We start from the raw sequence: 25890 nt of genomic DNA on the forward strand, positions 1-25890 counted from the left end.
ATATTCTCAATATGAAGATCTCCTTTTAGCTTCAATGGTCCCAATTCTGCCAAAAGGAACCCTTCTTTATTGCCAACTATGTAATATCTTAAAATCCTTAGGGAAGTCAACTTTCCTATACGAGGAGGCAAGCTTGATAGAGCGTGGCACTTATTCAAAGATAGTTGTTGTAGAGATTTTACGCGTATCAAACTATTAGGCAACATCTTGAGACAAGTACAATAGTCTAGAAGAGTTCTGAAGCAACCATGAGAAAGATTCAAGTACCTTAAATGTTTTAAATCACCAACTGAAGATGGCAACTTTTCTCTTTCCACAAAGTCAAGTACCCACAAAGAATAACATTTCAACATATCAGAAGAAACTCGGTAAGCATAGAAAAAGTGATCTTATAATATATAGGTCCTCAAAGATTTGACTCGATGCAACTGGACTAAATAAGCTTTCTTAGATGAAACATGGTGGATTTGTTCAGACAAAGTAGTTACATCGTTGTCATTTATATTGCAACAAACATATTTTGCAACCAGTTGTGCAAGATCATGAAAAAGATCGTGCATTTTGAAGCTTTCAACTTTGCCCATCATCTTTCACAATATCCTGAAAAAAATGATCTTCGATACAGTTCATCCCACACTCCATCACCATCATCTTCAGCATCTAACAATCCATTCGATGAAATGAATCCATTAGCCATCCAAAGTTCAATTAAACATTGCTTCCCTATTTCTTTATCTTTCGGAAATATTGCACAAAAACATTGTCTATGTTTTATTGGTAGGTTCAAATAACTTAATCTCAAGACAGACATTATGGAGTTTTCGTTGTCTGATAAATTCGAAAGGTTGCTTTCCAAAACACTACGCCGCTGATTTTATTTCTTTTAGAATGTAAGAGATCTCCTATTGCTTTTGTTGCAAGAGGCACACCTCCACATCTCTTTACTATCTCCCTCCCTATGACCTCGTGCTCTTCTTGTTCTCCTTATTTGATTCAAAGGCTCAATCTTTAAGCAATTCCCAATAATCTTTGTTAGATAACTTTGTTAATTCATGAGGAGGATGCATTATTGTTCTCATGATTGTTGCAACCTCTGAAAGATGAGTAGTAACCAGTATGGAAGAACCCTTTGCCCCACAAGCCAGTACAAATTTCAACCTCTCCCAGTTATATGGCTTATCTTCCCACACATCATCCAAAACAAGCAAATATTTTTTCCTCGAAGCAGATCTTGGAGTTTACATTGTAGTGACTCCAGACCCAAGTCCTCACAAGGTTGTCGAAGCGATGCTTCGATGATAGTTTTCATTATTCTATTCAAACTGAAATTTTCCGAAACACGCACTCAACGTTTTATTTCAAAGTGGTTGACTACCTTCTCATGATGGAAGATGTGTTGGACAAGTGTTGTTTTTCCAAGTCCACCTACTCGGAAAATAGGATAGACTAATAAATTCTCAGAGCAAGGAAAATTTGCATCACCAATCAAAAAGTCTACAATTCTTTTTGTATCTTCTTCTCTTCCATAGACTTTTTGATCAGTGATGGACAAGATGGTTTGGTGCCACTCAGGGACTCCAGTGATTCTCTCTTGAAATATGGAAGTCAAACCAAGCTGGTCCTTTTCTTTAGCGATTTGATCTAATCTCTCACTTATACTTTTCATTCTCGTTTTGCAATTTTGTAACGGAAACAAAGATGCATGGCTTGAAAAGAGGATAAGGAAGAGCTTAGTACCATTTCAGATAGACAACACTTGACTTCATATTCCAACCACAATTCTTCATAGGCACATTCCTCCAACACGTCATCCAGCTCATAAGATGCATCTGTTAGCTTTCCCAGCCAATCCTTGATAGCTTCATTTGAGAATTGTTTCTCCTCAGCATCTTGAAACTTGGCCTTGATTGCAGTGAACATGTTGTGAAGCTTTTTCTTTTCTCCATTGAAACCCAGAAGTGTTCCCAGCTCTGTTGCTGCGAGGGAGCTCAAATTTTCAAGCACAACTTTGAATACAGCCTCAGCCATCTTCCAAGTTGTATCTCACAAAATGAAAATGCAAGAGAGATTGTGTTGTGTGCTTCAGAAATAGAATGGTATGGTCAAGTAAGAGATAGCACTGCAGAGAAGACGTTTTGGATACACTTGGAAAGTCAACAATGCACCCAACCCGAGAAGAAATGTATTATTAGATTTTTTAATGTGGTGGGCCAACCGGCATGGCAGAAGAGTGGACATTGATTAGAAATTTATTTGAAATTTTATGTTTAAGTATTAGTTGAAATTACAAGTATAGGAAAAAAATATTATAGATATGGATTAAATAAACATACACAAACTAACATGTTACAAATACACCTAAAAAAACGTTACAAATGAAATGAAAACATATATGAAAATATTATAAATTTTAAGCTTAAATAATTTTTTTTCCTTGAAATATAATTGTATTTTGCTTTGGCCTCTAATATTTTGTTTGAATTTTAGTTCCTGTAAAAAAAAATCTTTCTGCTTTATTCCTTGTCAGTTTGTTTTAGCCATTCTAATATTGTTTTGGGTACTCAATAGTGTTTTAAAGAGTAACCAATATGAACAATGTGTCAGATAATGCATTCCTGAAATTTCATGTGTACAATAAAATTTGCCACATAATAAAATAATAATACAAAGTCTTCTCAAAACACCCATTAGACAATTCTATATAACTTGGCAACAAAAGGTCCAAAAGAAAAAATCTACCATTAGCAAAGGCAAACTACATGTGATGCCTCTTTGCTGACAAGCTATCATGCTTGTAACTTATAAAAACTATACCAAGAATGATAACAATAATCTTAACAAATTCACTTTTGTGGATGAGCTATATCATCCAAGAGATCAATAGAATATGCAACTGTTAACGGTTTCAACATCAACAATTTAAGGCTACAGTACACGAATTTCTATACTTCACTCACTGAATGGTCAGAACTCAAAAAAATTATGTGAACGAGCTCTTACCACTACCAGTACTTGCCGGCAGCTTATATGCAATAATAATAAACCTGCTCTAGTTTATATCAAGAATTTATCGCAGAATATAGTGTCTTCTAGAGGAAGATGTTGATTTCCTTTTCGGTCATCTCCAAAACATGGTCTCTCGCATCAGCCAAAGCACCCTGAATGTGAAGTATATTCAGATCCATGAAAACAAAATAAAAGGAGAGGTAAACTAAGCAATAGCACAAAATACATCACCTGCCCAAATTTTGTTAGGAAGTTACTGGCAATGTTTAGTGATGTGACAGCTACATCATCATTAGACTTGAGTGCTTGAGCAATAGCAAAAGCTCCATCATCCTGTGAATCAGACAACTATGGCATTAGAGATGATATAATTTCCATGGGTTATGAACCAAAAATACAAAAGAACACATTCATACCCTTATTTCATTAAATCCTAAATCTAGAGAGGTTAAAGCTTCATTAACCACTTTCAAGCTGCGAGCCAGGCTCTGTGCACCCTGCAATAGTTGATTCATAAAACAATAACATCCTAAGATTGACTGATGAAGATTTGAAAAAATGATTAAAGGGTAAAATGACTCAAGGTACGGATAACAAACTTCATCTCTTAGACCGTTTGCTCGCAAGTCCAAAATCGATATGGTGGTATTGTATTTTAAAGCATCTGCAATGCACTCTGCCCCTTTTGCTCCTATCTATAAAGTTATCCAATGTTACAAATAAAAGTTATTACAAACAATTTACAGGTAATTCATGGTGAAAAGGTTACCTGGCACCAACCAAGCTTAAGGGTTTTTATGTTCCCATGAAACTTGAGAACTTCAGCCAAGGCCTTGGCTCCATCTGGTCCAATGGGATTATAACTAAGTTCTAACTAAGAATGAGATAAAATCTGTCAGTGTATAGAAAAGACAAACAACAGAACAAAGATGAGAAACTAAAGTAGAGGCTTACAGTGGTAATAACTAAGTTATCTTTTAAAACTTGAGCAATGGCATTAACGCCATCAACGTGAATGTTATTTCCCCCCTGCAATATCAACTCAGGCAAGTCATGTCCCAAGCAATAGTATTACTGCCTCCATGTTTTAGTTCTTTCTTTAGTTAATGGCCAGAGCAAGGGCAGTGACATGGCAGGGAACGTACAGAATACAAACTAAAAGGTAAAAAAAAAAAAAAAAAAAGAGATCTTGTTACCAGATCCAACGTTGATATTGACCGATTTTCCTTTAAAGCAACTGCAATTTTTTCGGCTCCCTGACATGTTATACACAATCAGTTTAATGACTATAATCAAAACTCATTGTCCTCTTAAGAATCTATCTCTGCAGAACTATTAAATTTGTTGCAGTAGTTGTTACTGTTAATATAAAGGGAAAACGAAAAAGTAAGTTTTCTAAGGTACAACTACCAGCCATCAATCCTCCCTGACTACTTGTACACTTAAATGAGACAAAAGAGTGCACACATGGTTATTTCTGAGTATAGTATACACATCAATTTACTATTCAACTTGTTGCAGATACACAAAACTAGTTTAAACATCATATTCTAGATTACTGATAATAAATATCATGTATCTATTCTTAAGCATCTTAAGGATCCTATTCATTGCATGACTTCACACTGAAAATTTTGATAAGATTTATGATAATCACACTATGTGAAATAGGGGACAAGTTTGAGATAGAATACCTCATCACCAATGTCATTCATGTAAAGGTTCAACCATAAAAGGTTTCTGCTCTTCCTAATATACTCAGCGACATGGAATGAACCTTTAGCTGTTAATGAGTTGTTGCCTATGTCTAGAAGTGTAAGTTTCCCTTGAGAACAAATATTGCTTGTCAGTTAATAGTAAAATATTAAAGTGGAACATTACAAGCATAAATGACACATGATCAGTCAATATCAGAAATTAGTACAAGTTAACCTTTATGTGAAGATAACCCTGTCATCAAAGAACAGATTCCTTCATCTCCAATAGAATTCCCATGCAAATGAAGTTCCTGTCCATATACTGAGGTTCAGGGTAAATCATGCTTGTTTAAGGCTGCATACAACCAGATATGCTTCTAGTGGATGCAGCAGCATTGTCATTGTGATAAGAGAATACATCTTGAAAGGTTATTGCTCAATTTTTCTTAGATATGCTACAGAATTTGAGGTGTTCTGTAAGGAAATACATAATAAGTTAATAACACTGCTATATGAAACGTGTTTTGGAACTGGATAAGATAACAAGATCTAATGGCCAAGGTGGGAATTCTGAAAGCGATACCAAGAACTTAAAGGGATGAATGTAATGTTGGGCATTTAATTCAAAAGAAAATAAGAATAGTACCCTTATTGACTTGTTGCTCTCAAGTGCTTTAGCTAATGCATTAGCCCCCAAAGCCCCACCATAATTGCCACTAGAATAGTGATGATGTCAAAAGAATTCACAAAAGAGGAAAAGATTAAGTAATGAGCTGTTAAAGATTTACTCATGAAACAATTCCTAGGGTAAATGCAACATCAAAAGCATGAACATCATAAATCAAACTATCATTCCCTCAAAATTTCCCACAGGGAGAATTGGGGGAGAATTTTTTTGAAGAGAATACTTAATGTGACAATTCTTACTCACTTGAGATGTATATTTCGTATACTGTTATTCTCAAGAAGTGCCCCGGCCAGACTTGAAAATCCCTGCCTCCATTTCCAAGAAACAAATCAAAATAAGATTTAGACACTCAGGCAACTATGGCCTTAGAATAAGCTTAGGTAAATTGCATACAGAATATTCAATCATGTTATTGTTAAGTTCAAGAACCCGCAAACTTGAATTTTTCTTCAACATTTCAGCAATTGCTTTTGCACCCTGCATAACACAGTAAGCATTTCTTAGTGCCATATGGGAGGCATTATATGAAAAATACGGATCAGCAAGCTAACCACATCACCCAAGTCAGCACTGTTTAGCTGGAGCTTCTCAATGCTAGAGTTATTCACCAATATGTCACATAAGCACTGTAAAGAATGAATAGGATATTGATAGTCAATAGTTGAATACAATAGTTAAACCTAAGTGTATGAGAAAGATCAGCAGTAACTGTTAACAAATTTATTTTCTTTTATCTGTTTGAGAGAGGATGGAGGTGGGTTATAAACATATCTACATAATTCTAATAATCATCATGGTTAGTTAAGCCATAAGCTTCTTCGTCGTTGTTCTTTACGGCATAAAAAATGAATATATTTTAGCAAATACAGTATTATAGAGAGAGGAACATTGTGTAATAGCTATTCCAGTCATCCTGTATATGCTTGATATAGGATAGCCGATAATTAAACAAGCTGAAACAGTGAACAAATAAGCCTATAATAATCAATTGTACTCCTCATCTGCACTACCCCATCACCCAAACAGATAAAAGTGTATATACACACACGGCCTTTATAAAAATCATCCAAAAATATATTATAAGGACCTTTCAATAATTAGATAAAATAGAGGAATCCCAACAGTAATTAACTCAAATCTTGAATTCATAGAAGTGCGTAATACATCTAAACCCCTTGGAACTGACCTTAGCACCTTCATCTCCAACAAGGTTTCCTGAAAGATCAAGAGTCTTCAATGTGATGTTTGATTGAAGAACACCATCAAAAGCTCTCAATCCAGCTGCAGTTATACCATTTGCAGCAAAACTCACTTCCTCTGCAATCTTTATAACAATTTATATTTAGGATGTGCTCACAGACAGAACACAAATGGTAGTATTTTTTTTTTTTTCCTAATTATAAGAAACATATGATCACTTTTAATGTATTAAATAATAATTTTCTTTTATACAGTAAATTTATTGTGAAGTCTATTAATCAGATATTAATCATTTCCCATGCATTTATTGAGCTATTAAGAATATAACTCATACATTGGTTGAAAAATTATTCCTTGTGTTAACCAATTCTCTCTGTTGGAAATAGGAATATTTTAGGAGATAAGAGCTTCTTTAATGATTATTTTTCCAAGTATTAGCGTACGTAATTGTGCAACTGTGAAAACAGTTTTGTAAAATGATTGTAAGGGCTGTTAGCTTTTGCTAACAACACCCCTCTAGTGTTAGACAGCAGACTATATGTTTGTAAGGGCTGTTAGCTTTGACTAACTGCACCTCGCTAGGATTAGGGAGTCAGAATCTGTTAGTGTTAGTTTAGTAGGTCAGAGGTCTATATATACCTTTATTGTAACTAACTCTAACTAACATTTCAGATCACAACAATATCAGTTACATTTTTCTTTAGTTTTCTCTCCTTCTCTTTCTCATTTTATCGAAAATGGTATCTAAAGCCATTTTATTGTAATCATCGTCCCTTCGCAAGGTCTAGTTCATTGCTTTCATGGCTTCCGCTCCTTCGAACTTTGTTTCTCAGTCGTTTCCCAACTCCATTGCCAAAAAACTTGATGACTTGAATTATCTTCACTGATGTCAACATGTTGAACCAGTTATCAAATCATACAAGTTGCAGCGTTTCGCCGTCAATCCCATCATTCCACCTCGCTATCTCACGGAGGACGATCAAATTGTTGATTGCGTCAACCCTGACTATGAAGCCCGGGAGGTTCAAGATCAAACACTCCTTGTTTGGCTACAATCGACTCTTTCGAAATCTATATTATCATGTGTTCTTGGCTCGAATCACTCTTATCAAGTTTAGGAGAAGATTCATGAGTGCTTTAGCCTTCATACAAAGTCCCGTGCGCGTCAGCTTTGCACTGCGATGCGTGCTTTTACTCTTGACGGCAAATCGATGGATGAGTACTTGTGCAAAATCAAAGGATATGTTGATGAACTTGCCGACGTCGGAGTTCCTATTCGTCACGAGGAGTATGTTGATTTTTGGACAAATGGCCTCGGTTATCTTAAGAAGGGGGTGAATTAATTTCCCACAAACAAACTTTTGACCCCCCTTCTGAATGATAGGCTCAGAATGCAGAAGAAGAAGCAACAATCAATTTAATAATGTTCTTTAAACATGCAAGACAAAATTGATTGCAATAAAATAAATGAAATAAGGGAAGAGAAAAATACAAACTGGTTCAGCTACTTTCCGTGCCTACATCCAGTCCTCAAGCAACCCACTTGAGATTTTCCACTCTCTTTGTAAAAACCCTTTTACAAAGTTTGAACCACACAGGGACAACCCATCCCTTGTGTTCAGGAATCCTTACAACTTAAGAGATCCTCAATTCCTTAATCAATCTCTTTGAATAAGAAGAAGAAGAAGAAGAATTCTCTCTTTAAGAGAAGGATATTACAATTGAAGTTCCTGGATGAATTCTTAATAAATTTTCAAGTATTTGTCCAAGAGTTGTTGAGAGAGCATTTGACAATGAAGTTCTCTTGAAATATTTTTCCCTTGCTTTTTGAAGTCATACACACACATATATATTGACCCTTCGTGCCTTTTCAAAATGGTTTGAAGAGATGTGTCTTTTCAAAAAGTTTTTTCTGAATTTTTTCACTTGTAATCGATTCAGTAATGACTGTATAAAGAAGGGTCTGCTAGCAATTAAATCTCGTGACTCAATAATGGATGTATAAAGAAGGGTCTACTAGTAGTTAAATCTCGTGATTCAGTAATGGTTGTTACCTTAGGTTGTCATTCTCTGCTTAAACATCTCAATACTTTAAGCAATATCGAGGTATGATCGGATCCCTTTTTTATTTATCTGCTAGCAGACCTGATATAATGTTGTGTGTGTATGTGTGCTAGATTTCAATCAAATCCCAAACAATCACATTTTAGTGTCGTTAAAAGAATCATAAGATATTTGTTAGACACTATGAATATAGGTTTATGGTATCCTAAGAATTTCACATGCACTTTAATAGGTTATTCTGATTCAGACTTTGCCGGTTCTATAACGGATAGAAAGAGCACTAGTGAAACTTGTCAGTTCATTGGTTCTGCTCTAGTATCTTGGCATAGTAAGAAACAAAATAGTGTTACTCTATCTACTGTAGAAGCGAAATATATTTCTGTTGGTAGTAGTTGTGCTCAAATTCTTTGGATGAAGCAACAACTCTCTAACTATGAAATATTACTTGACCATATTCCTATAAGATGTGATAATACGAGTGTTATAAATCTTTCCAAGAATCCTGTTCAGCACTCTAGCACTAAACATATAGAAATTAGACATCACTTCTTAAGAGACCATGTTCAAAAGGGAGATTGTGTTTTAGAATTTGTTGATACAAAGAATCAGCTTGCTGATATCTTTACAAATTCTCTCCCTAAGGAATCATTCTTTGCTATTAGGAGAGAATTAGGTCTCTTAGATATCAATGATCTAGATAATAGGTAATCTACTAAGTTTTTATCCTCATCATGATAAATAGGATTACCTTGAGCCAAATTTCGTGTGTGTTATTAGTGGTTATTTATAATTGTTAATTTAATTAGTAGTATTTGTGTTTGATGATTGATTGATTGTAAGTTTTTGATTGTGTTTGATTGATGTGTTATTGTGTGATTGATTTTTGCTTGGATGAATTGAATGATTATCATTATTGTTGACTGATATAGTTAGATGATTTTTTAAGCATAGACATAGGTAATTTTAAAAGAAATGACTATTATGATGTTCTAGTAATCGATTACCATCACATTACCATCACATGTAATCGATTACATAAGAATAGGTGGCCTGTAATCGATTACCAGCAAGCTGTGTGCACCTATAATCGATTACAGCGTGTCATTCTCTATGTATATCTCACACTTCAGAAGTTGCAGACCACGACAGCCTCGAACGTGACGGCGCCCTTCTCCCAAATTCTTCAAATCTTCATAACTTCCTCAATTCTTAACCAAATCCCGTCCCACAAAGCTCAATCTTCATCTTTTTCAACCCTCTTTCGATTCCACCAATTGAAATTCGTCAAAAACTCATCAAATGGCAGAATCGTCTAAAAAGCGAAAGGGAACGTCCTCCACCACCGCCGCTGCTGGCCATCGATGCCACGGACCACCTAAAGCACCCACAGTACCAGTTCCTCCTCCCTTGTCATCTCCACGATCATCTACTTTATTTTCTTCAGATGATCAACGTCTACGGTACTCTTCTCAATTTTCTACTAAAATCATATTAGAGCTTTCTTTGATGATGAGACATTTGACTGCTATCAAGTGTTTCAAAATTCTGGATTAGTTGATTTTATGTTCTTAAAATTGCCTTATTATCCTGAACTAGTTAGAGTCTTTTACAGTAATTTAAAAATCCAGGATGGTACGATTCACTCTGAGGTGCATGGTATTTCTATGATCATTGATCAATCTCTGTTCTTTTTATTAACTAAATTACCCAGTCAAGGTGCACGTTTTGAGGATACCATTGTTGATGACTGGAAGTTCGATTATTCTAATCATGATGCTCGCCGTATGGTCTGTAATGACCAGGCTGATATGACCGGTAGATTGCTTGCCGGATGATTAACTCTTCATTGTTGCATCATCCACTACATCATAGTTAGAATTTTGTTTCCCCGTTCTTCTAATCTGGCTCAAGCCTCTGAGGAGGATTTGATTTTGATGTTGGCTTTCCTTATCGGTCGTCAGATCGACTGAGCTCACTTGGTTAGGTACCGAATGCATAAGGCATTACGGGCCAATGCACCTCTTCCATATCCTCAGTGGATCACCCTTTTTCTTCGTTATTTTCAAATTCCTCTAGATGATGAACCTTTTGTTCAAGTCAAAAGGTCTTTTGCCATTGGTGCTGGTGTAGTTCCTTCATTTGATTACTGTAAGGATCGTGATGGACAATGGCTTAGGAAACAAGACTTACCACATGAGCGTACTCCGTCACCTCCGCCACAGAAAGATGCTTCCTCTGCTCTGAAGTCCTTTCTGAACTTCGTGGGCTTCGAACATTCGTCGGTGACCGTTTCGATGCCATGGATAGTCGTCTGGATGCCATGAATGCACGTTTCGTAGTAATGGACACTCGTATTACTTAGCTTGAAGATGACATGGGTTTCATTCGCCGTTGCTTTGATCCACCAGCCGACCCATAGTTCTTCTTACTATTACTCGCAATTCTTTATTTCAGCCGTGTATTCTGGCTTTTATTGCTTTAGTTATAATTCTGTTGGATTTTATTATGGATGGTTATTTTTAGATTGTGTTTGCTTACTCTTAGATTTTGAATTGGTTGTTTACAACTTTGTGTGGTTTGCTTTGATTTATGAATGACTTTGTTTGATATTGATTGCATTACATAGTTCTTTTCACGTTTTTGGCTTTCTGATGTTGCCAAAGGGGGAGAGAACAAGAACATGGGTTGTTAGAAATTATTAGAATTTATCCACTTTATCAACTTAGGCACAAATTCTAAAAGATAGGGGGAGAAAGGGTTGTGTGTACGCATTATCAAAAAGTATGTTAGCTTATCTTGATTTCAGAATGTTGTCATCATCAAAAAGGGGAAGATTGAAGAAGCAAAGCTATCCTAATGTTTTGATGATGCCAAAGGAATGCGTTTTTCAAGTTTTATTCAAGACAAGAATCCAAGATATCCAAGAAATATGATCAAGATAATTTCTAGAGTTTTACTTAAAATGTTTTTGAAAGAGTTTTACTCTCTGGTAATCGATTACCAAAAGATGTAATCGATTACAAGTGGCCAATATGCTTTTTGAAAGGGTTTTAAATGGTTTCAAATATTTTTGAAAGCATGTAATCGATTACACAAGGCTTGTATTCGATTACCAGAGGTTTTGAACGTTTTAAAACAGCCTTAAGAAATTTGAGTTTAAATTTCAAATTATGTAATTGATTACAATGAGTTGGTAATTGATTACCAGTGTTTAAAAATTCAAATTTCAAAAGAGAAGAGTCATAACTCATCAGAAATAACGGTGTAATCAATTACACCATTATGGTAATCGATTACTAGTGGAGAATTTTCTGAAATAACTCTCAACAGTCACATCTTTTCAAATGTTTTTGAATGGCCATCAAAGGCCTATATATAAGTGACTAGGGATACGAAAATTCTTCAGAGTTTTCACTGACCAAAAAGTCTTATCCTCTCAAAAGAACAAATTGTCTTATCTTCCAAAAATTCTTTGGCTAAAACACTTGCAATTCGATAAGGAATTATTTGAATGTTTCATTGTACAATCTGTCTCTTACAAGAGAGATATCTTTTTCTCTTTCTTCTTACTCAAGAAAAGTGATTAAGGGACCGAGGGTCTCTTATTGTAAAGTGATCTGAACACAAAGGAAGGATTGTCCTTGTATGGTTCAGAGATTGTAAAAGGATTTTACAAGATAGTGGAAATCTCAAGCGGGTTGTTTGGGGACTGGACGTCGGCACAGGGTGTGACCGAACCAGTATAAACTAAGTTTGCACTTTCTCTTCCCTTAAACTTCTTTATTTATTGTCATTTATCTTTTGCATTAAGGAAGTTTAGTTTGAATTGTCTTATAATAACTCATAATAAGGGTGCATTGAAATTTTCATTAAAGAAGAGTAAAATTTTTAATTGGGAAAATAGCTTGTGATATCTTAATTCAACCCCCCCTTCTTAAGATATCTGAGGTCACTTGTCTAACATTGATGCACTTCTCGAAGGACTACCGTCAGATTACACGCTGGTGATCTCTGTAATCGAGAGTAAGAAGCACACTTCATCTTTCATACCTTAATTTTGTCCGGGAACTATCATTTGAGCAAGGTTACTTCAGGTTGAAGCAACAGCTCACCTGGGCGAGCTGCCATGACCCCAAATGTCATCTTTTGCTATAAATAGGCGTTAGGGAGACTGAGTGAATGGTTTCAAGGTCCAACATTGAGAGAAATTAGAGAGAAGAAAAAGAAAGAAGAGAAAAACGAGACTGAGGCGCTACCGAATTGCAACCGTAATCGACTTCTGCATCATTCTTTGTTCATTCGTCATCCGGTTAGTTTTTGTTTTAAGGATTTGAATGTGATCTATACACCCTTAGGGGTCCTCTTTCTTGTTTTGTGCATCTTCATCTCCTTCTTCTATGATCAGTAATTTCATTTTCTTCTTGTAAAGTAAGTTTTAACCGTTCATTAGTATCGTAAGTTATCTTTAAAAAAGGATTGAAGGTTAATAAGCAAAACCAAAATAAAACCAACTCATAAATTTCTTCATTTCATCAAAATATATCACTTGAGATCGTTTCAAGGTTCAACGCCTTAACGATTCTCTCCGCTTTTCATCAAGCATCACTTGAGATCGTTTCAAGGTCCAACGCCTTAAACGACTTTTGTTCGCAATTAAAATCAATCTTTCAAAAAACATAAAATCCATTTAACACACAAAACTTTCAGACTTAAAGAACTATATAGGTCTGAATTCCTCATCGCATCTAAGGATACATAGGAGCAAGGGCAACACCCCTTGTTGTCCCAAAAAAAATAAACAATATAAAAAGAAAAAATACATAATTTCAAAGTCACGCTTTTGCACACTCGATTAAAGGTTGCCATCCCTTGTAACGGATATAAAAAAAAAATACATAATTTTGAAGTCACGTTTTTGCACACTCGATTAAAGGTTGTCGTCCCTTGTAACGGGCGCGTGGGGTGCTAATACCTTCCCCGTGCGTAAACAACTCCCGAACCCTTATTTTCAAAATTTGCAAACCTTCGTCTTTTTTGGTTTTTCTAATGTTTTTCCTCAAATAAGTGTTGGTGGCGACTCCACGCATTTCCTTCATGAGAAGACGCACTTTTTTATTTCTCTTCGCCCTCTTGCCGAAGGGTAGGTTGCGACACCATCCATTGCAGAGATAGAAGTTTTACTCTATGATCATGAAACTCGACTTACACGTTACAACAGAGATGCACCGGTGATAAGTTTTGCGTCATTGAACTACACTCAAGCCTATTCGCACCAAAACTCTTCTAAAACTGGTGATTTTGGTGGTTCTCGAAGTTCATATGGTCGTGGTGGCGGTCGTGGTGATTTTTCTGATCGAGGTGTCGGACACGGTGGTGGTGGCTCCAGCAGAGGACGCAACGATGCTCGATTCGCTAACTTCTAGTGTCAAATTTGTCTTAAATATGGACACACTATCAATGTTTGTCATTTTAAGACTGATATGAATTTTCAGCCCCTTGAATCTCTAACCTTTGATCCTACCACACTTCAACCCGTTCCTAACTCCACTGGTTCAGCCAGAACCTCCAATACCTGAGTTAATCTCAATTCTAAGACTATTGTTCTAGGCCCCAGCCAACCAAGTGCCATGCACACAAATTCTTCATCTCGTGGAAATGGTCCTACTGGCTCCACCTAGATTCCAGACTCTAGAGCCAGTTTTCATGTGACTGGTGATTCGTAGAATATTAAACAGTTCACCCATTTTGATGGACCCGATCAGATTTTCATAGGCAATGATGAAGTTTAAGTATCTCTAATATTGGTTCCTCATCCTTTGTGTCCCCTAATGATGTTGGCATAACATTTAAACTTCACAAACTATTACACGTTCCTTCAATTTCAAAAGATTTGTTTAGTGTGAGTCAATTTGCCAAAGATAATTTTGTTTTCTTTGAATTTCATCCTCATTTATGACTTGTGAAATGTTAGGAGACCAATAAGACCCTTCCTCCAAGAGTTGTTGGTGATGACGGGCTTTTACTCCATTCATAATATCAAGCTTCAAGACAACCCCTCTCTGCTGATGTCTACCTCAACCTTTGTTTCAAACACTGGCTTCTCTAGTTCAACTGCTACTGTTAATAATAACTCTAGTATAGTTTCCAGTTCTGTTGTTTCTTCTTCCAGTGTTGCTAATCTCTGGCATGCTAGGTTAGGCCACTCTAATGGTCATGTAATGAAAACTGTTTTCACTCATTGTAACATTTCTCCATCGAATAAAAATGTCATAGTTTTGTTCTTCTTGCTGTATGGGCAAATCTCATAGATTACTATCTCACAATTCTGCTTCTGTTTACTCCCCTTTAGAGCTTATTTACACAAATTTGTGGGGACCTTCTCATGTTACCTCATGCTGGTTATAAATATTATGTCTCCTTTATTGATGCCTTCTCTAGGTACACCTGGATATTTCCCATAAAGTCCAAGGCTGAAACTATTTCTGTTTTTCAAGCTTTCAAGTCAATGGTTGAACTACAACTTAACACCAAAATCAAGAGTATTCAATCTGATTGAGGGGGTGAATACAGACCTTTTTCTACTCTTCTAACCTTTTATGGCATCTCTCACAAATTAATTTGTCCCCACACTCATTACCAAAATGGTTTGGTTGAAAGAAAACACACACATACAGTTGATTTGGGACTTACATTGTTGCATCATGCCTTTTTACCCTTGCAGTTTTGGGATTATACCTTTACTACAGCTGTCTATCTAATTAACAGGCTTCCCACTACTTCCATCAACTTTGCTATTCCTTTTGTTACCCTGTTTAATAAGGATCCTGATTATCATTTTCTTAAAACATTTGGCTGTGCCTGTTTTCCTTTACTGAGACCATACCATACACACAAACTGAAGTTTTGATCTCAAGAATGTTTATTTTTGGGATATTCCTCTTCCCACAAGGGTTACAAATGTTTGTCCTCATCTGACAGAATTTACATTTCCAAAGATGTTTTGTTTAATGAATTAAGATTTCCCTATTCTGATATGTTTCCCTCTTCCTCTAACTCCACTAAAAATCTTGATTCCTACTTTAGTCTCAATCCTAACCTTTCTCCACCTTCTGTTACCTCTATCCCTCGGTCATCTCAAATGTCACCTTCTAATTCAGCTTTTGTTCCTCTTGTTCCCCCTGATTTTTCTCCTATACCAGCTCATTCCCCCATCACCTCTATTTCTGTACCTCAACCATCCACTTCTGCACCTACCTTTATTCAGCCTCAAATTTCAGAGTCTACTACCCCTGCTGCATCCACCTCAAAGTCTATTTCATCACCTAGTTCAATATCAATAAATATACACCCTATTCAAACAAGGTCTAAATCTGGAATTCACAATCCTAAACTACATCCTTCCTTATTCCTTACCCATTCTAAGCCTAAAACTATGAAACAAGCTCTGGAAAATACAGACTGGCTTACAGCTATGCAGCAAGAGTATGATGCCTTGCTGAATAACAATACCTGGGACTTAGTTCCCTTACCTCCTAATAGACAGGCCATTGGTTGTAAATGGGTTTTCAGGGTAAAGAAAAATGTTGATGGTTCCATTAACATGTTCAAAGCAAGACTGGTAGCCAAGGGATTTCATCAAATTCATGGTTTTGATTTTGATAAGACATTTTCTCCTGTGATCAAGCCTGTCACCATTCGAATTGTTCTCACTCTTGCTCTGTCCCATGGGTGAAAATTGTTCCAGCTTGATGTGAACAATGCTTTTCTAAATGGCTCTCTTGAAGAATCTGTTTTAATGATACAACCTCCTGGTTTTGAAGTTGAAGATAAGTCTCTAGTCTGCAAGCTCAACAAAGCTCTCTATGGCTTGAAACAGGCCCCAAGGCAATGATTTGACAGACTGAAATCTACTCTGCTGCAGTTTGGTTTTGTTGGGAGCAAAAGTGATTCATCCCTATTTATCTATTGGAAACAAATGCATATTGTTTACCTTTTGGTCTATGTAGATGATATAATTCTCACAGGTAACTCAACCTCTCTAATTCAGCAGCTCACAAATAAACTACACACTGCATTCTCCCTCAAGCAACTTGGTCATTTGGATTATTTCTTAGGTCTGGAAATCAAGTATTTGTCCAATAATTCTATCTTGATGACTTATAGAGTAAATACATTCATGATTTTCTTCTCCAATGGTCTCCAACTGCAAGTTATCTCGACATGGTGCGGATGTTTTCTATGATCCAACTCTATACAGATATGCAGTTGGTGCATTACAATATGCTACCCTTACCAAACCCGAAATCAGCTTTGATGTCAATAAGGTTTGTCAATTTATGGCTGCCCCTCTAGACTCTCGTTGGGCAGTGGTGAAAAGGATGTTGAAGTATCTCAAAGGCACTTTGTTTCATGGCCTACTTCTTCAGTCTACTTCTGTTACAAAGCCCTTGGTTATTTGCGCATTCTGTGATGCTGACTGGGCATTTGATGTCGATGACAGGCGCTGCTATATATTTCTTGGTCCAAATTTAATATCTTGGTGGTCTTGCAAACAAAAAGTTACTTTCAAATCCAGTACTGAAGCTGAATATCGCAGCATTGCTCAAACTTCCACTGAGTTAACTTGGATTCATGCTCTACTGACAGAATTACAAGTTCCATTCACCACTCTTGGGATCTTTTGTGATAACCGGAGTGTTGTCTCTATTGCTCACAATTCAATATTTCACAGTCGTACAAAACACATGGAAATTGATGCATTTTTTGTAAAGGAAAAGATTATGGCCAAGTAGCTCTCTATTGTCCATATTCCATCTTTGGATCAGAGGGCTAATGTATTGACTAAGCCTTTTTCTGCATCAAGATTTGAAGTTCTTAGAGGCAAACTCAATGTGAAGAGTGTTTCTTCTGAAAACTCTTCCCCTTGAGTTTGAGGAGGGGCATTAGAGTATGTAATTGTACAGCTGTGAAAACAGTTTTGTAAAATGATTGAAAGGGCTGTTAGCTTTTGCTAACAGCACCACTCTAGTGTTAGACAGAAAACTATATGTTTGTAAGAGTTGTTAGCTTCGACTAACTGCACCTCACTAGGATTAGGGAGTCAGAATCTGTTAGTGTTAGTTTAGTAGGTCAGAGGTCTATATATGTTGTAACTAACTCTAACTAACTTTTCAGATCACAACAATATCAGTTACATTTTTCTTTAGTTTTCTCTCCTCTTTCTCAGTTTATTGAAAACCAAGTAGCCTAGATACTTGATATAGCTGCTCATTGCATCATTGCATCTTAGGAAGTAGCAGTATCTTAATTGTTCTCCTGTAACTTTTTTTTTGGCATTAATTATCTTTGTAATACTCTTGAATAAAAAAGTCCATTCTACTGGGTGGATAATACAGTCGAGCAAATTCAGAAAATATTTAATTCTCTTTTCTCAAACTCATTTTGGAGCATATTTCATAGACCAAAAATGGAACCTGTGTCCAATCTCATTAAGTGGGTGCTGCTGATACTATTAACTGACCATCTAACCCAATGCATTCAATCATAAAAACACTTGCCCTTGAAAGGTTACAACTTACAAGGTTACATCAGTAATAAAAATTGGTTAAGCATTTAGGTAGAATAATTCATTCTCACAAAAACAGATGCCATGCCCAGCCATTGTAAGTTGCATAGTGGTTTCACTAACTGGTATCTCAACTTTCAACATATTTGGTTGGACTTATTAGCCCTACTGACCTTTACAGATACACTCTCATGCACTATCTAATCACACACCCTTTTACTTCATATTACCTGCAGACCAACTAGCTAAAGGTCATAGATGGATTTATTTTAAAGTAAATGTTGAAATATTCCACGTTAATTACATTGATTAAGCCATGATGGCATTCTGATTTAAGTTATACTTTGAGAATAGATATACTTAATAATTTAATGTGTTAAAAGGATAAAAAAAAAAGTATGGGATTTTCCATCATGTCATTGTGTAAATGTGCCATTTTTAAAGCAAGTTGTTATGTTCCACATATCCATACTTGCACTTCATGACTAGTAGCTGATAACAAAACATTTAAATTTACAATTATAACTAACAAGAATATACTTGCTACCACTATTATTATGTTTCGATGAGGGGAGAAAATTGTTACATTAACACTTATGTTTGGCTTTCAAAGATGTTAAAATTGATTCAACTGTTCAGTAGATTTCTTCCATTAAGTAACTGAAGGAATGAACACTCAATAATTTCGGCATATGCCTGTACAGAAGGTAACATCACAACATATCTTTCAATAACAGTATCAAAACTGGCAGCTCCTCTATAATCAGTAAATATACAAGAAAATATGAAAGCAATGATAAATGAAGGATATTTGTTACCTGGTTGAATGCCAAGCTCTCAGCAAGGAAGAATAATCCTTCATCTCCAAAGTTGCGCCCTGCCAAATTAATGTAAGATAATTATTTTTCCTTTTATTTATCCATTCACTTCAAAAGTACCCACACTTTAAATAGTCATGTCAATAGAGTCTGCAATAAAGCAAGAAATATGTTATGTTAGGAATGATTAAAATATGGAATTGATTTGCTTTGTTTAGGATAGAAATAATTGGATTTACCAATCAAATCATATGTTGTGATCCTAATATAAAAATATGGGTTAAATTGATTTACAAATCAAATACATGTTTGGAATACATTAGCAATAAAAGAAATTCATTTAGTTAAGTAATTTACTTTATTATCCGTATTAAGATTGTGGTAAAGTGGGTAAACAAATACAAGGTAGATTGTCAATCAAACAATTAAAACTAAAATGACATCAAACCCAATCAAAAATTGATACAAATCGAAAGGATTTCAAAATTAAATCATTTTGTATTTCATAAATTTCCAAACAAAGAATTTCATTTACAAATTAAATCAATTCCTACAAATTTGAAAGGAAAATTAAGTTGAAAAGAAAGAAAACATAATGAACAGACCTTGAACTGAAAGCATATTAGATTAAGTTGGAAGGATATCATAGATCAAGGGAAGTACAATATCAAATAGATTATTGTCCTGTAAAAATGTTGGTATTCAAGAAAAAATGGATCAGGTTTAGTCCACAAATGATAAAATAATGGTTATTTTGAAAAATTATCAATGGAGAATCTTTACTATGAAATTTGAAGTGTATTAAATTACTGTAAATATCTTTTTCATTTATCAAATTATCAATCCAGTCAGCATACCTGACATATCAATACTAGGAAATGACCTCAGTTCCCGTGCAAACTCATTGAGCTTCTGTCTAGATTGTCTCTCAATCTTCTCCCCAAGCTGGGATAACAAATTTGTACCAGCAGCAAAAGACCATTTCAGTCCTTGTGAAGGGGATTGACTCTCCCCAGTTGAATATTTCAATTGCTTTGGAGTTGGAACAAGAAGTTTCTCCACTAATTTCCAGATAACTGTAAGCTGAAAACAAATTAGTACAGCCACTATTATGAAATCTAACAAATAACACATGCTTGCAATCACAACAAAAATAAAGAAAAAGACAAACCATACTAATAGTGGTGAAACACTGCTTAATTAAGAAGCATCAATATTTCAAAATGTCTACCAAACTAGAGTTACATATATCGGATACCCAGTAGCAGAGCAAGACATGAGGATTTTCGGTGTTTAAGTCATGAGAGCAGGGGTTACAGGAAAAATACTACAGAAAATAAAGTGTATGAGTTTCAAAACTTTAAAGGGAACAAGGGCTCTCCAGGTAAACAAGGGGCGCCCAAACTCAGGAAGACTTGGGCAAACACACATAGGCTCCCAAAATGCCCAAAACAGCACTGTTTTTTTTAGTGTTCCTTGATTTTTTTTCCTCCATTCTGTGTTTTCCCAATCACCTTCATGACACATTTCTCATTTGCCTCATTCACAACCAGCCCCCACCATTAATCTTTTGCATTTGCTTCTTGTGACCCACCTCTGGCGAACACAACAACTCTTTCAGTGAGCCTCAAGGCAGAGGTGAACCTATGACAACCACGATCTAAGGATGAACCTGCAAGATGCAGCCACCACGACCTGCAAAAGATGCTTGTGTGCCAGGTTGGAGCTGCCTGTGTAGTCTGAAACTGCAATGAGTGAAGAAGGTAGCCTCTTCTCAAACAGCCCTCTGCATGAACATGATGGCATTCCCATCGGATGCTCTTTTATTCTTCGTCTGAACTTGCAATATTAGTTGAGAACTTCATAATTTGAGATCATTGTAAATGGAAATCACTTGTGTATTGTGACAATAGATCACTATGAAGTAGGAATGTTGGATATTTTTATGGTATAATATTTTGTTGGATACTATCATTATGTTTTTTTAATATTATTATTTTATTAGGTAAACTATTAGGGAAGGGGAGAAATTTTTTCCTGTCCAGGAATGAATAAAATTTGTTTGGTTGGTCATTGAGGATCTTTAGATAAGTTTTCTAGGAATAAAAAAGTTACATGTATTTTTACCTATTATTTAATTATTTACCACATTATATAATTTAATAAAGTATAACATGATGTTTTTAATGTAGTAAAAGAAAAACTAAACTCAGGAGAGTAAAATTTCCACCTCTCCCGTTGGAAAGTTTCCGTGGCAAACTGATCAAAAAACATTCCCGGGAAACATCCTTTCCCAAGAATATTATTTTTTTGAAATGAATACCAAACATGGGAAAATAAGGGGGTGTTTGGTTTGGTTGTTTTCTGTTTTCATTTTTACTGAAAACATTTTCAGTGAAAATGAAAACAGGAAACAACTAGAAAATGAAAACAATAAATTCTCGTTTTCAGTGTTTTTAGTTGAAAACAGAAACCTCATTTCGGGTAAAATGAAATTGCGGTGACAATGAATGTAATTTTAAACAAATCTAAAAATACAAAAAGACAAGAAGTTAATATATCATAAATTTTTAGTATTTTTATTTCATGAAAACATAAAACAAGAAGTCAAACCAAACATGTTTTGAGAATTCTAATCTTTTGAAAATGAAAACAGTTTTCAAAAAATGAAAACAGAAAATGAAAATGCAAACCAAACACACCCTAAGTTTTTCAACCTATGATTCCCAGAAAGCAAAAACTTCTCTCCTACCAAACACCCCCTTAAGTTTATGGAGCCTTCACAAGCTTACATAAGCTCTCAAGTTTGACTCATGACATTAAATTAAATTTCCCTATCATGAAATATCTTAAACTATACTATCCTTCCCTCTAATTTATATGCTTAAATTATACTATTCTTCCCTCTAATTTTAAAAATTACACTGTGTTCCCTTAACAGATTAATATGTGCTCAGTTTGGTGCATATTAATGTCAAGGAGTTTTCCAGGAAAATTTTATGTTTTTTTTCATTGTTACGATTAGAAGAATTATCGACTGCTGGTTTTGAACCTCAACTATCGAAATTAAGCGGTAAGAAGATGAAATAAAATTTTTAGATAAAGTTTCAAAGCTTATATTACAGGTGTTTAAAACTTCATTTAATCTTTTTAAAGTCCTAAAATCAATAACAGAATGCTCAAAATTCTCAATCATTGATACTGAAAGTCGTGTAGAAAGTAAAAAAAAAAAAAAAAACATCCTTCAAGGGTTCGTACATAACTGGGACGTACCAGTATCCATGCATCATAGAGTAGACTAAAATGCAGGCAACGATACGAACAAACAACTAAAGAGAAATCTATTTAAAATAGCGAAAATATAAAAAAAATGAAAATTAAGCATTGGATACCAAAAGTGAGGGCGAAGAACGCGGCGACGGGAGCAACAACGTTGGCAATCTGTTTCACCGGCGCACTGGATAGCGGCGCGTTGGCCTGAGACTGGCGATAGACTCTGCGAGAACCACCGGCACGCGCGCGACTTCCTTCCACGCTCGAAGAAGCCCTAACCACGAAGCTTCTCGGAGAACACGTTCTCCGGCAGTTCAGAGGCGGAAGCGGCGCAAATTGAGCGACGCCGGCGGCGGTGAAGGCCAGCGATTGCAGCCGCTGGCAGCGGAGGCGAACCTGCACCGAGAACGAGAAGACGTTAGGGTTTCCAAGATGAAGAACGAAAAAGAGGAACGGTTGTTAGTTAGCGGTTTCCGAGGGAGTTAGTTACCTGCGGGTGAGAGTAGAGAGAGAGAGTGGAAGTGAAGGCCATGGCTTATTATCGATGAAGGAGCATAGAACAATGGATAGGTGAATGAAGGAATCAGAGATATGAATAAGGAAATGGCTTTGTGTGCGGATTTTGGCGGAGAGTGAGAGAATTGAATGCAGAGAAGAATGGAGGAGCTAGCTATGAAGTCTCGGTGGTTCTATTCCCTTCTATTCTATCAACTAACAACTCTACTACGACTATTGCTGCCAGGGGCAGTGTGTGTCTGAGGGGATCAATGGGTTCGTAAGGCCCAATTGAAGGGCTCTAGGCCCAAAGCTCGATTAATTTTTGATGAGTGTTGCTAGGTGCAGCCAGCATTATTGCTGGTGCACCCAGCAAAGCTCTTAAATGGCATATATCAAAATTGCTTTTTGCCCCTTCAAAATTGCTTTTTGCCCCTATCATCAATGTGCAAATATCAAAATATCCTTTGTCTCATTTCCTCTAATATTGGCACCCACTATTTCCCACCTACAATGTCGATAAGATTTCATTGTATTACACAAATTACACACCACAAAATCATGATTCTGTTATGCTATAGAAATTGTGACGCAATGAAATCATAATTCCGTTAGGTTACAAATTATGCAATTATTACCTAAGTTATTTTTATCTTTCAAACAATAAAAAAAAAAAAAATATATATATATATATATATATATATATATATATATATATAATAAAAATATGATTCCGTTGTACAATGGGCAACGAAACATGTTAATTTTCATTCTACATTTTTTGTTAACTCCCACTTAGACAACGAAATCATGATTCTGTTATGCATTTTTGTTATGCAATTATTACCTAAGTTATTTTTATCTTTCAAACAATAAAAAGAAAATGTACAATGGAATTTTTGTCACACCGATTAGTACAAAAGGAATCATGATTTTATTATACATTTTTCACATCTTATTATATATAAGTGTATTTTCGTTGTGTATTGTGAAAAAATATATTTTTGAAATTTTTATAAGATGATAAGAACCAATGATAATTGTGTTAGGACTATGGATTTTGGATTTTCTATTACACATAGTCACCTACCATTTTAAAAAAAAGTTGTTATCGAAGGTAATTATGGATCAACTTGTTTAAATATATTTGTTGAAAAAAATACTTATTTTAGAAAAATAAGTAATTTTTTATTTTTATTTTTAGTGTCTACTTTAAAAAAATAATTTTCTGTTTATTTTAAACTACAAATCATGTATGTTTATTAAAAAAATTTAATTATCAAGTGTCTCTAACTACATATAATTAAAATACTTAAAATATTGTATTAATAATTAAACAAATACTAGTATATTTTATTTATTCAACGGATATATCTGCATCTACATATTCCGAGAAAAAATCTATCCTTTGATCACGTGTCGTGCTCTCTTCCTCTCATTTTTTTTAACATTTTCATTTAATCATAAATTATTGTTTAAATAAATTAACAAACTTATTATCTTATTAAGTAATTATATAAAATTTTACTTTTTATATTTTTCTTGCATAACCATTTTTCTAAGTAACCCCTCAAGTATCGGAAACCAGGTTTAATAGTCCCTATGGAACAAACCTTCAAATAGTTCCCTTAATGTTAGCAAATTATTGTACTTCGCACAAATTAGTTGTACTATGTAGTACTGCATGTCATTGACCATGTCTCTTCTTTTGCGTACTTCACCAACGTCTATATTTTAATAATTATTTTTTTTCTTTGTACAGTTAACCTTGCAATTTTTTATTTGTCAAATTAATGGTTCCTAACTTTCGTTCAATATATAATTACAACAAATCAAGCCACGGACATTGACGAAACATTTTCTTTGGGTGGAAAACATGTGTTTTGTAGAAATTTATCATTTAGAAAGCAATGTTTCTTCTTCCGTTTAAACGACAATTTAATTTAGCACAACTGTACAAGTATAGTAAACACATAAAATATTTAAGAGCCATTAATGGCATGGGTTACTTTCGTTGAAAATATTTAAGATCATACAAGGAGTATTAATTATATAAACATCAATTATTATTATACAAACTATAAACATATAGTACAAACAGTTGACAAAAATAATGATAAATAATGGTAACTTATATTCTTTAACTAATTTGTTAGGGTTTGAATTCTAATTATATCTCTTGTATGAAATAGATTTTGTTAGGAGAAAAATATCTATCTTATATGTCTCCAACAAAATTAATTGTTGCTTTTAATAAAGATTATTTCATGTATGATAAAAAAAAAAAAAACAAATTTAGTAGTTACAACTCTTGAATTGTAAAAGTCAACTGGCCATGCTACTATATAACATAGCCCATTTAAACCAATTATGTTGAAGGCAGAAGCAACTAAAGAATTATATAGCTTCAATCATCTGATCGAGGGCATTGCTAGTATGGCTTCAGGAGTCAAATTCTCATTCTTCATAGCTCTTTTCATTGTTTTGGTTGCAGTTGGAGCTGCTCACGAGGGGCATGATCACATGGCTCCAGCAGAACCACCTTCTAATCATGCAAGCAGCCTCAAAAACCATGCAGTGGTTGGTGGACTCTTTCCCCTTCTGCTTACACTTCTCATTGCCAGAGAGAGGCTTTGAAAACTCTCAGTTTGCCTTAACAGTTCCTTGTTTTGTTTGTGCTTGTTAACTTTATTATTGATATATGCCATTTACACTTTTGTCTTATTATATTCTTCTTGTATGTTGGTTGGATTTTTGTATTAATAAGCTGTGTTCTGCCGGATGTTATAATACACACGCAGTATTTTTCATTGTTCACGTGAGAATCTACTTGTGATTATGCATGAGTTTTCATGTACTTAATAATCGGAAGACATACACAAATGTTAAACTATTTAACGGTGCTTGTTTACAAAGTCAAATTCCACTTATAGCGACGAGCTTCTCAGATTAAATATAATTATTTTTCCTCTTATTTGTATCTTGCACACTTGGCAAAATTGGGGCATGCTAAAAGCCTTAGATGTTTTTCATTGTGGCATAAGGGGGAATTGTTCTTTGTACCGGTGGCAGTGTGGCACCACT

General features: G+C 35.1%; 2 protein-coding genes across 3 annotated transcripts; both read right to left on the reverse strand.

Annotated features, from left to right (window-relative positions):
* Positions 1 to 258: 258 nt before the first annotated feature.
* LOC121172775 (putative disease resistance protein RGA3) lies at positions 259 to 2116 on the reverse strand. Its single transcript, XM_041005061.1, has 2 exons — positions 1738 to 2116; positions 259 to 660 (listed from the first exon to the last, which is right to left on the reverse strand). Exons 1-2 carry the CDS (start codon positions 2026 to 2028, stop codon positions 571 to 573), a joined length of 381 nt encoding a protein of 126 aa, XP_040860995.1. The 5' UTR covers positions 2029 to 2116; the 3' UTR covers positions 259 to 570.
* Positions 2117 to 2834: 718 nt separating this feature from the next.
* On the reverse strand, positions 2835 to 23051 carry LOC100789448 (NLR family CARD domain-containing protein 3). 2 transcript variants are annotated; one of them, XM_003517805.5, is made up of 18 exons: positions 22802 to 23051; positions 22431 to 22707; positions 19896 to 20114; positions 19039 to 19097; positions 6578 to 6715; positions 5943 to 6017; positions 5785 to 5868; positions 5635 to 5696; positions 5350 to 5419; positions 4939 to 5014; positions 4701 to 4831; positions 4203 to 4262; positions 3961 to 4035; positions 3776 to 3880; positions 3606 to 3701; positions 3423 to 3503; positions 3238 to 3339; positions 2835 to 3158 (listed from the first exon to the last, which is right to left on the reverse strand). In XM_003517805.5, exons 1-18 carry the CDS (start codon positions 22841 to 22843, stop codon positions 3090 to 3092), a joined length of 1821 nt encoding a protein of 606 aa, XP_003517853.1. In that variant the 5' UTR covers positions 22844 to 23051; the 3' UTR covers positions 2835 to 3089. The 2 variants fall into 2 exon arrangements, with proteins under 2 accessions (XP_003517853.1, XP_040860990.1); XM_041005056.1 differs by having other exon boundaries at positions 3423 to 3701; positions 22802 to 23048.
* Between the last annotated feature and the right edge of the window lie 2839 nt (positions 23052 to 25890).

This window comes from Glycine max, chromosome 1, assembly GCF_000004515.6.
Source record: "Glycine max cultivar Williams 82 chromosome 1, Glycine_max_v4.0, whole genome shotgun sequence".
In the NCBI taxonomy this organism is placed as follows: domain Eukaryota; kingdom Viridiplantae; phylum Streptophyta; class Magnoliopsida; order Fabales; family Fabaceae; genus Glycine; species Glycine max.

Coding starts and splice junctions, on each gene's coding strand:
- LOC121172775 (XM_041005061.1), bottom strand. CDS start 2,028: ATGGCTGAGGCTGTATTCAAAGTTGTGCTTGAAAATTTGAGCTCCCTC. Junction 661..1,737: donor AGTGTTGTCTATCTGAAATG/GTACTAAGCTCT, acceptor ATGGATTGTTAG/ATGCTGAAGATGATGGTGAT.
- LOC100789448 (XM_041005056.1), bottom strand. CDS start 22,843: ATGGCCTTCACTTCCACTCTCTCTCTCTACTCTCACCCGCAG. Junction 19,098..19,895: donor TCCTAGTATTGATATGTCAG/GTATGCTGACTG, acceptor TTAATTTGGCAG/GGCGCAACTTTGGAGATGAA. Junction 5,869..5,942: donor GTGCTGACTTGGGTGATGTG/GTTAGCTTGCTG, acceptor TGTGTTATGCAG/GGTGCAAAAGCAATTGCTGA.